This window comes from Triticum urartu, chromosome 6A (assembly GCF_056163025.1).
Source record: "Triticum urartu cultivar PI428250 chromosome 6A, HENAU_Tu73, whole genome shotgun sequence".
Classification (NCBI taxonomy): domain Eukaryota; kingdom Viridiplantae; phylum Streptophyta; class Magnoliopsida; order Poales; family Poaceae; genus Triticum; species Triticum urartu.
The window spans coordinates 44,453,602-44,465,206 of NC_141878.1; the positions used below are offsets into that span (position 1 = coordinate 44,453,602).

The window sequence follows — 11,605 nt, forward strand, 5'->3', positions numbered from 1 at the left end:
ACCTTCTGTCAGTGACCCTCGAAGAATTGGTCATAAATTTATGGCCATTTTAGACCAATTGGTCAAAAGCTGTCTGGGGGGGCTCTAAACCCTAAACCATAACGACCATTTTGGTCAGAAAGGTCATAATTTCATTAGAGGAAATGGTCGTAAAGCTAGTAGCACTGTCCACTGCCTCATGCCTAGCTGATAACGACCAATATAAAATGGTCACTACACTTGAGTTTGAATGAATTAGAATGATTAGGTAGCCACCTCAGCAACCTCGCTTATGTGTCACTTTCTAGGTGTCTTTTTTGCTTGAGTTTTAATATTCAACAGACAGGCGGGGCACACACTGACAGGCAGGGCCCATTTGACAGGTGGGGCCGAGCGCTTAATTCGCCCAAAAAAGATGCATGAGGCGGGACTCGAACCCACGACCTCGCGCTTGGTTTGCTCGCATGCTACCGCTGGGCTAGAGAGGGACAGTTGCTCACATCTGGGAGTTTATCTATACATTATATAGAACTACGGCTCTCTCGTATCATTGACAAGTAGGACCTTCCGACCAGGTGGCATCGAACAGAGCAACGATTTGCAACACTGACAGGCGGGACCCATTTGACAGGTGGGTGAGCGAGCGTTTAATTCCCTAAAAAATATGCGCTAGCGGGGACTCGAACCCACGACCTCGCGCTGGGTTCGCTCGTTCGTTACCGCTGGGCTAGAGAGAGATTGTTGCTAATGTGTGGGTAGTTTTCCATATAGTATATAAAACCACGGCTCTCACGTATCAGTGACAGGTGGGACCTTCCGACCAGGTGGTGGCGGGTGGCATCGAACAGAGCAACACTTAGCGTTTTTCTAGGTCTTCCGACTAGGTGGCGGCGGGCGGCGGCGGAAGCAACCAGGTGACCTCGCCCACGGCCTCGCCGCAGGTGACCTCGCCCACGGCCTCGCGGCGGAAGGAACCAGCAGGAGGCGGAGGCGGGGCGGGGCCGGCAGCGGAGGCGGGGGCGGGGCCGACAGGGGGCGGAGGCGTGGCAGGGCGTGGAGGCGGGGGCCAGCAGGGGCGTAGGCGACCGACGGTGGTGGGGGCTCGCCGAGCATGGGGGAATCGCCGCCGCCGCAAGCACACATCCCGGTATGCACCCCTCACCTCTTCCCCCCTCTCCTCTCTCGTCACCCGAGCAGTGGGAGATGGATTTCAGTCAGATGTTCTTCAGCATAGATGAATTTTGTTGATGCACGGTTAGTAGTTAGGAGATAGCTTGCTTGTTTGGTAGATAATGCATAGATGAATTTTCTTGATGTGCTGTTAGGAATTGTTCAGCTTGTTTGTTAAGAATTCTTCAGGCCTTGTGGTTAGGCAATTAGCATATAAAATTTTCTGGAATTTTAGCTTCCATTACTTCCATCCATTTTCATTAATTAATGTTGATGCACTTAGATTGATTTGGTAAGTTGCAACAATTTGTTGTCTTTGGCAGATGGACAGAAGCTGGATTAGAGAAGGAGTTAGAAAGTTTTCTAAAGAACATATGAAAGGAGTTGATGATTTCATGGCATTTGTTCGGGCAAATTTTGCCAACGATGCTCACATTCTTTGCCCATGTTGTGAATGCCTCAACCGTCCAAGAATGGCTCAAGGAAGAGTGGAAGATCATCTGCTTCTTAATGGGATGTCCAGCACATATGATAGATGGATATATCATGGAGAACCTTTAGACAGACAACCTCAACATTTTGAAGCTGATACAGAGGCCCCTCATATGATGGGTGGTGGTGATGCTGGCATTGATTTCATGGAAAAGGTTTTGCGAGATAATGCTATTTTGGAGGAAGAGGATGGGCATGAAGATGATAGGATTCCTGACCTATTGAAGGATTTGTACGATGCTGAAGATCGTGCTGATGGACAGAAATCGTTGTTTGCTGAGGTGTTAGAGGAGGCGAAGCGTGCAGCTCATGAAGGGGGTAAATTTTCAAGATTTACCTTCACCGTGAAGTTACTCCCCATCAAGTCTTTCTACCGGATTAGCAATGCCGCATTCAACGCAATACTCCGTCTTTTGAGATTGCAATTCCCTGATAGTTGTGTTCCCAGATCTTATGATGAAGCATTGAGCATAATCCGCAGGCTGGGGTTAGGTTATGTGTCAATACATGTGTGCCCAAATAACTGTGTCTTGTTTCGGAAGGATTTAGGAAAGCATGACAACTATCCAAAATGCAATGCATCTAGGTGGAAAGATGCTGATGGGAAGAAGTCAATACCGGAGAAGGTACTAAGGCACTTTCCCTTGATACCAAGGCTGTAGCGGATGTTCATCTCGAGGAAATCATCGCGTGAGGTACAGTGGCACAAGCTGAAGCGGCAACCTGTGGACAATGAGCTGAGCCATCCAGCGGATGGAGAGGCATGGAAAGAGTTTGACCATATACATTTAGATTTTGCTGCAGATCCAAGGAACATAAAACTTGGCATTGCCACAGATGGGTTTAATCCGTTTGGGAACATGAGCACGTCTTATAGCATGTGGCCAGTTTTTGTGGTGCCGTACAACCTGCCACCATGGGCATGCATGGATCAGTCCAACTTCATGATGTCATTGCTTATCCCGGGTCCAGATTCTCCAGGAAAGGATTTTGATGTCTTTATGGAGCCCCTCGTAGAAGAACTGCTCCAGCTCTGGACTGGTGTACCTACATACGATGCCTTGAGTCCGGAAGAAAAGTTCAATCTACGTGCTGCGATCATATGGTCCATCCATGATTTCCCGGCTCTGCACACTCTGTCTGGGAGGATCACAGCGGGTTATCAGGCTTGTGTCCATTGTGACAAAGACCCTTGCTCAAAGAGAATAAGGAGCAAGATCTGCTATATTGGGCACCGCCGCTTTCTTCCCTGAAACCATCGCTGGTGAAGAAGCAAAGATTTTAATGGTGAGAATGAAACCCGTGACAAGCCAGCTGAATTCACTAAAGAAGAGCTGGAGCAGCAACTTGAAAAGGTGAAAGATGTGAGACCAAGAAAGCTGGCAAAGAAAAGAAAGCGTGAGGAAGGTCAATGTTGGGACCGGAGGTCTTGTTTGTGGGACCTGCCATACTGGGCTGATCTGAAATTAAGGCATAATCTCGATGTAATGCACATTGAGAAAAACATATGCGAGAATCTGCTAGGGATGTTTCTGAACATTGAAGGGAAGACAAAGGACACGGTTAGTTCTGGGCTTGATTTGGAGGACATGGGCATAAGAGAAGATTTGCATCTACAGCACAATGAAGATGAAGATTCATTTGAAATTCCACGAGCATGGTATACAATGAATAAAGAAAAAAAGCTTGCATTCTGTGAATTCCTAAGAGCGGTGAAATTTCCAGATGGTTATGCTGCTAACCTAGCAAAGTGTGTTACTTCTGATGGATTCAAGCTTTCAGTACTGAAAACCCATGATTGTCACATCCTCCTCCAAAGGATTTTACCGGCGGGCCTCCGAGGAATCATGCACAAGGATATATATGAAGCGGTTGCTGAGGCCGGAAATTTCTTTAGAGAAGTGTGCTGCAAAACCCTCAAGTTAACTGTCCTGGAAAGACTTGAAAAAGAAATCCCAATTATTCTTTGCAAGCTCGAGAAGATTTTCCCTCCAGCTTTCTTCACCGTGATGGTCCATTTGGCGGTACACTTACCCAAAGAGGCAATGCTTAGAGGCCCTGTGCAATACGGTTGGATGTACCCAATCGAAAGAAGGTTGCTTACTTGTAAGCGTTATGTGCGAAACACGGCAAGACCTGAAGGTTCTATTGCTGAAGCATATGTCGTTGACGAGTGCTTGACTTTTTTCTCTAGATACTTTGGTGATGTGGAAACAAGATGGAACCGGCCAGGCAGAAATAGAGAGCGGTCTGATTCACAAAGTGGTGATGTCTCTGTTTTCAACCATGGTGTGAACTTTCTTGGAGCCTCACAATACTTGGAGGCTGGTGATGAGTATGACAAGATGGTTTTGTTTGTGCTCAGCAATTGCGCCGAGGTTCTACCATATATCGAGTACGTTATATCTTGTGCACTCATTATATATTTTTTTTGCTTGGGTTGGCACCAGCTAATGTTTTAATCACATGTTTTGTTGGCATTGCAGGAAATGCAAGGAAGAGTTAAATCAGGAAGAAAGCAATATCAATGTTGATAAAAGGGTTGCCAAGGTGTTTGCTAAGTGGTTTAAGAATCATGTGAGATCTTTAGCCACATGTTTTATGTTTTCTGTGTTATTCACCCATTGTTAAATACCATTGTTTGCTAAATGGTTTATTTGTGCAGATTGGAAAGTTGCATGAGGAGAAGAAGGTCAGTGATGATCTATTTGCTTTGGCATGCTTACCGGATAAGCGAGTGAGAGTGTATTCAGCATGCATTGCTGACGGTGTCCGGTACCACACCGTTGACCGCGAGGAAAAAAGGAAGACATAGAATAGTGGAATCGTCACTGAGGGGTCACATGATGGTGAGATCATTGACTTCTATGGTCAGTTGAGAAGCATCGTAGAGTTGCAATACAACTCTAGTGGAGGCATCCATCGCTCGGTTGTCTTATTTCGCTGTGGCTGGTTTGAGCTTGGTAGCAAGAAGAGGAGAGACTCTTTTGTCAAATATGATGGCCACATCAAAAGCATCAACACTGCAAGGTGCTGGTATAAGAGTGATCCCTTTATTCTAACAACACAAGCAACAATGGTGTTTTATCTGCCAGACACTCTTTTGCACGGAAAATGGCAAGTTGTGCAAAACTTTCAGCACAGACACTTGTGGAGTGTGACTGAAACTGAAGTGGAAAAGGGCCCCGGTGATGGTGGACTAACATACCAAGATGATGACTCTATGGAAGTTCCGTTGCAAGCTGATGATGACTCTATGGAAGTTCCGGTGCAAAGCAGAGTGCGAAGGGACCGGGAACGTGTGATCGTTGGTGCTGCAACAGTTGAAGGCATCAAGAAAAGAAGAAAGGTGGTAGAGGATGGACATGAAAGCGAGGATGAGAAAAACCGGACTGATGATACTATGCTGCAATATTGTAGTGATGATGAGGAAAACAGGAGTGGGCATAGAGTTCCTTGTTTTCGTATCAACGACGATGAGTAGCGAATGGACTGGCAAAGGTAAATACTATTACTTAATGTTCTTTGTTTTGGTATCTATGGGACTGGTGACCTGATGTGATCAATCTTCTCTCCAGGTAGAAAAATCCTTGAAGATTCTAGGAGCAAAATGATGATCCTGATGGTTGTAGCAAGATGATGATCCTGATGGTTGTAGCAAAATGATGATCATGATGGTTGTAGCAATAGTGATGTAGTTATCCTGATTCACAGTGCTTTAAGATTCCAGCAGCAAAATTGAGATGTTATGCTTGCTGTTTTGACCTGAATTGAGATGTTATTGTAGCTGTTATGCTTGCTGTCAAAATGTTGTCTTGTAATGCAAAAGATTGCAAAATGATCATACAGAAGATTTTTTGAACATCTTTAGTTCAAGTTTTGGTCAGAATGTTGTCTTGTAGTTGTTGTGATCATTTAGTAGTTGTTGTGATCATCTTGTAGTTGTTTTGGTCAGAATGTTGTCTTGTAGATGCTATTTTAACTGAATTTTGGTCAGAACTGAAGATGCTATTTTAACTGAATTTTGCTTCAACTGAACCCATTTCATTGTGAGCAAAAAAAATATGCGCCAGCGGGGACTCGAACCCATGACCGTGCGCTTGTTTCACTATGTTTCTACCACTGGGCTAGGACGAGGCTATTAGTCTTCCACTCTATGCCAACCTTTTTGAATATATCAAACTAGTCAAGTATGAAGCACACACCTCACTGACAAGTGGGCCACTCGACCCACTCACTGACAAGTGGGCCATTTTGCTATTGTACCCAAGCTACCAAAAATATGCGTGTGGCCAAAAAATATGCGCGTGCAGGGGCTCAAACCCACGACCGTGCGCTTATTTCACTGTGTTTCGACCACTGGGCTAGGAAGAGGCTGTTGGTTTTGTAATCTATGCCCACCCTTTTTAATATATCAAACCAGTCACGTAGCAAACACTGAACTCGCTGATAAGTGGAGCCACTCCCTCTCTTTTCCCCACTTCTCCTCACCACTCGACCCGCTCCTCCTCTCCATCGACGGCGCCGCCCACCGCTGCCGGCTCCTTCCTCTCCCACCGCCGGCCTCCCCACCGCCGCCGGCTCCTTCCTCTCCCACCGCCGCCGACTCCTTCCTCTCTCTCTCTCGAGGTATGCATCCTCCCTCTCTCGCTCTCCTTCCTGGTTGGATTAGTTTTCTGCTAGTGGTTAGATTAGGGTTCTTGTCGTCGCCTAGATTGGATTAGATTAGATAGGGATTGGATTAGATTAGGGTTTTATTTGGTTAGGGTTTGATTGGGACTGCATTAGATTAGATTAGGGTTGGATTATTAGGGATTGGATTATGTTTCCTCACAGATGTTCTTTAATAGATGCTCCTTTCCAGCTAATATAGCATTGGAGGTGAGTTATTACTATGGCTTGCTTTAACCAGTGTTGTCTAGGTCCTTCATCATCCAGTGTTGTCATCATAGCAGGGCTTCATTGTCCATTTGTACATATGAACTGCATTTGTACAGTAGTTAATTCTCTTAAGATAAGTTGTAATGCATGTTTGTCCTTGGGTGTATCTGGCATATTCTGAATATTAAGTGAAAAAGAAGCTTGTCTCTGTACACATTGTTGTTTCTTTTGCCTAGAATCATGGGTTGTGGTCTCTGAATTTTTTTGTGGAATTCTGTATGGTTTATTTTGACGATCAAGAGATGAATGCCAAAGCATGTTGGATGCTGCTAGTTTTATCTTGAGAAACTGGAGGCATCACAAACAAATGGATGTGTTGTTGCATTGAAGCAACTGGCAAGAGGATTATATTGAGGCAGTGAGACACTAGTGTGTCCTAATTTGTTTTTCTGATGGTCACCTGATGATGTTGGTCACCTGATGATGTTGCTGTTGCTGTTGATGTTGATGTGCTTGTTTTAGTGTTAGTTTACTATGCTATTGATGTTGATGTGCTTGTTTAATTTACAATGCTGCTTTTCAGATAAGTGAGATGGCTGGCTTGGAAGGTTTTGAGTTCTTCGAGATCGTAATTGAGAAATCTTGTAGTAGGCAGGTATGTTTATCATCACTCATTTCTTTATCATCACTCTGTTGTCTAGTGCTTGATTACCACAATTAACCACTGCTTGATCCTCGCTGCAGAGGCTGCCTGACAAGTTTGCGAAGATGCTCGCCGGTCGTGAGCCCCACAAAGTGAAGCTGCGGGAGGCCGGCAGCGGGCTTCACAGGCTGTGGGAAGTGTTGGTGGTGTTTGATGGTGAAGGCCACATGTACCTAGGGCCCGGCTGGGAGCATTTCGCCCGCGCCCATGAGCTACAGCTCGGGTACTTCCTTATCTTCCGCTACGACGGCGACGCCATGTTCACCGTGAAGATGTTCAACAACACCATGTGCCACATGTACTACCAGCACGACGACGATGCCAGTAAGCTCTCTGCCTCTCTTCTTCCTGTCCTTTTGGCTTCCTCTACCTGCACGACGACAACACCATGTTCACACTTTTTTGCATTTGGCCAGGCAATGGGAGCAGCAGCGGGGATGACGAGGAGCAGAGCGGGGATGACGACGAGGAGCAGAGCGGGGATGACGAGCAGAGCGGGGATGACGAGGAGCAGAGCGGGGATGACGAGGAGCAGCCTATTCTGGCTGACGACGAACATGCTATGGTGGTGGCTGACGACGACCCTGCTATGGTGGTGGCGGATGACGACCTTGCTATGGTGGTGGCGGACGACGACCTTGCTATGGTGGTGGCGGACGACGACCTCGCGATGGTGGTGGCGGACGACGACCTCGCGATGGTGGCGGCGCCTGCAATCCCACATCTTGGCGACAGGACCATGCCAATTGTGGTAGAGGAGTACATCCGCGTTGGGATTCGCCACTCTGAGCGCATCAGGTTGATGAAGGAGAAAAAGGAGGAGTGCAGGTGTTAAGAAGGTGTTCAGCATGTTAGGTTTAAGCTTGTTAGTGTAATATGAACATGTCAATGTTAAGTATGTCAGGTTTAATTTTGTGCATGCTCATGGATGCTGTATGACAGTGTCATCTAAACAAGTCATGTTTTTAACAATGAATATTCAGTTTGGTAATTGATGGGAATTGAAATTTTTTATGCATGCTCATGGATGAAAGATAAAATTATGGGTTTTTGTGCATGCTCATGTATGAAACAATATAAGTTTCATTTTTTGAATGCTAAAAACATGACTCAAACCCTAGCCATGGACGACCGCCGTGACTAAATCCGCCGGTTTTTGAAAACACCGTAAAAATTCAAAGGTGTGTCTAGGGCACATCTAGATGTGCTCTAGTTATTGCACATCTAAGTGAGTGAATCAAGCATAAAGAGAAAAGAAAAAAGAAAAAGGAAAATATCCACACGAATCTCGACGTAAGATCAATGCCATAGGACTTAGATGTGCAATACTTATGGCACATCTAGATGTGCTTTAGCAAAACTGAAATTCAAAAACCGTTTTTCATTTTTTGAATGCAAAAGACATGCGTTTTTCGTGAAGCGGCTACAAGGAGGGGCACCCCAAACGGCGCCATTCCATGTCTATCTCAAAGTAGACCCTATTTTACCGACGGTAGCCAAAAAGCATGCATTTCCAACCCTCGTAGCTACTCCTGGCAATTCGGACCACCTTCGACCGATTCAGCTGGAACCGGCTGGAATTTGAACTGCGGGTCCTCCATAGCTTGCCCGTTATTTTCACTACAAATGCTTTTTAGCTTCACAGGTAGGCATTTCATCACAGAATCGACAACAGATTTGCACGGCTCAAACCCTAGCCACGGACGGTCGCCGCGACGAAATCGGCCGGTTTTTGAAAACACCGTAAAAAATTCAAAAAAATTCAAAAAAATGGGAGACCTCCGCGTCACATCATCAAATGTGTCCTACCAACTAGCAAAAATACTAAACTTGCAATACCGTCGTTTTCTTGAAAAAGTGTTCTCAAAAACGACCTACCATGAACGAAGATTCATGGCTTTCAAGCCAAACTAGCAATGATATGGCCGCATCCGTTGAATAGTTTCTGATAATATGCCCAAATTGGGCGCATGCCTCCGTCTTGTGATGGCAAACAATGTTGCCAAAGCGAGGTTCCAACTTGTTTAACAAAAAAAACCGTTTTTCATTTTTTGAATGCAAAAGACATGTGTTTTTCGTGAAGCGGCTACAAGGAGGGGCACCCCAAATGGCGCCATTCCATGTCTATCTCAAATTAGACCCTATTTTACGGACAGTCGCCAAAAAGCATGCATTTCCGACCCTCGTAGCTACTCCCGGCAATTCGGACCACCTTCGGCCGATTCAGCTGGAACCGGCTGGAATTTGAACCGCAGGTCCTCCATAGCTTGCCCGTTATTTTCACTTAAAATGCTTTTTAGCTTCACAGGTAGGCATTTCATCACAGAATCGACAACAGATTTGCACGGCTCAAACCCTAGCCACGGACGACCGCCGCGACGAAATCGGTCGGTTTTTTAGAACACCGTAAAAAATTCAAAAAAAATCAAAAAAATGGGAGACCTCCGCGTCACATCATAAAATGTGGCCTACCAACTAGCAAAATACTAAACTTGCAATACCGGCGTTTTCTTGAAAAAGTGTTCTCAAAAACGACCTACCATGAACGAAGATTCATGGCTTTCAAGCCAAACTAGCAATGATATGGCCGCATCCATTGAATAGTTTCTGATAATATGCCCAAATTGGGCGCATGCCTCTGTCTTGTGATGGCAAACAATGTTGCCAAAGCGAGGTTCCAACTTGTTTAACAAAAAAACCGTTTTCCATTTTTTGAATGCAAAACACATGCTTTTTGTGAAGCGGCTACAAGGAGGTGCACCCCAAACAACGCCATTCCATGTCTATCTCAAAGTAGACCCTATTTTACGGACGATCGCCAAAAAGCATGCATTTCCAACCCTCGTAGCTACTCCCGGCAATTCGGACCACCTTCGACCGATTCAGCTGGAACCGGCTGGAATTTGAACTGCGGGTCCTTCATAGCTTGCCCGTTATTTTCACTAAAAATGCTTTTTAGCTTCACAGGTAGGCATTTCATCACAGAATCGACAACAGATTTGCACGGCTCAAACCCTAGCCACGGACGGCCCCGTGACGAAATCGGCCGGTTTTTTAAAACACCGTAAAAAATTCAAAAAAAATCAAAAAATGGGAGACCTCCGCGTCACATCATCAAATGTGGCCTACCCACTAGCAAAAATACTAAACTTGCAATACCGGTGTTTTCTTGAGCTACTCGGTATGATTTTAACCATGATTTCTACAAAGTTTACAAAAAAACCCTATTTTTTTCTACACCCAAACCCAAAAGGATTTCCCTCCCACACCAAAATTTTCCCTCCACCAAAATTTCCCTCCACTCCCTCTCCCACTACCAGGCGGGTCCCACCACTCCCTCTCCCACTAACACGCGGGATCCCCTCCCCTCCCCTCCCAAAATTTCCCCATTCCCCTCCCCTCTCCCCGACGAACCCTAGCTTCTCCCTCCCCGAGCTGCCCCGCCGACGACCACTCCCTCCCCTGCTCCGTGCCGCCCCGCCGCCCGTCCTCTGCTCCGCCCCTCCATTCCCCACCTGCCAGCCCCGATGAATCCCCCCTCCCCTCTCCCCACCCCGCAACCCTAGCCCCTCCTCCTCTGCTCCGCCCCGCCCCGCTCTGCTCCCCGACGACGAATCACCGCTCCGCTCCTCTACATCGACGACGGTGGTGACAAGAGGGTAGACGCGAGCGACGACTGCGACAGGAGCCACCGCTGCATCATCTACAACACGACGACAGGTACTCCCCTTGTTAGGGTTAGGATTTTCTGGTGGTTTGGTGGATCTCATGGTGCATCTTCTAGGGTTAGGATCTCATGGTGCATCTTATAGGGTTAGGATCTCCTGATGGTTAGGGTTAGGATCTCTTGGTGGTTAGGGTTCTTCTTCATGGGGATGGGGATGGGGATGGATTCATGGGGTTAGGATTCATGGGATGATATCCTTCTTGTTCATGGGGTTAGGGTTCATGTCGTTGGTAATGTGATTTTGAGATGGGGATGGATTCATGGGGTTAGGGTTTTGTGGGGAGGTGGTTCTTTAATCTAGATTTTGTATGCTCTATTTTGATTTTGCATCCCTGTCAATGTCGTTGCTTGATGTTTTGTGTTGTCATGTGGATGCCCTGTGGTAGCTCATCCATGGCCTTGTTTGTGATGCAGGTCATTGAGCAGCATCAGGAGGAGGAGCTCAAGCACGGCTACCACAAAAGCAGGTTTTTGTCCATCTCCATCTCCCTCTGCTGCCAATCCTTGTTATGGTTTGTTAATCTTTACTTGTCAGAGTGTATTACTTCAAAGCCATTTGCTTTGTTAATCCTTGTTATGCTTTGTTAATCTGTGGTCATAGCGATTTGCTTGCTTGATGACATTGAAGTTGATGTCTGTAAGAGGTCGTTTGT

The 11,605-nt window shown here is 46.2% G+C and overlaps 2 protein-coding genes across 2 annotated transcripts; both read left to right on the top strand.

Annotated features, from left to right (window-relative positions):
* The first annotated feature begins 1,090 nt into the window (after nt 1-1,090).
* Nucleotides 1,091-5,125, top strand: LOC147963756 (uncharacterized). Its single transcript, XM_087529686.1, has 7 exons — nt 1,091-1,126; nt 1,473-2,267; nt 2,343-2,799; nt 2,956-4,036; nt 4,128-4,218; nt 4,307-4,333; nt 4,781-5,125. The coding sequence occupies exons 1-7, from the start codon at nt 1,091-1,093 to the stop codon at nt 5,123-5,125; spliced, it is 2,832 nt and encodes a 943-aa protein (XP_087385812.1).
* Nucleotides 5,126-7,096: 1,971 nt separating this feature from the next.
* LOC147963757 (uncharacterized) lies at nt 7,097-8,060 on the top strand. The gene is made up of 3 exons (XM_087529687.1): nt 7,097-7,177; nt 7,267-7,549; nt 7,642-8,060. Exons 1-3 carry the CDS (start codon nt 7,115-7,117, stop codon nt 8,058-8,060), a joined length of 765 nt encoding a protein of 254 aa, XP_087385813.1. The 5' UTR covers nt 7,097-7,114.
* Nucleotides 8,061-11,605: the final 3,545 nt, after the last annotated feature.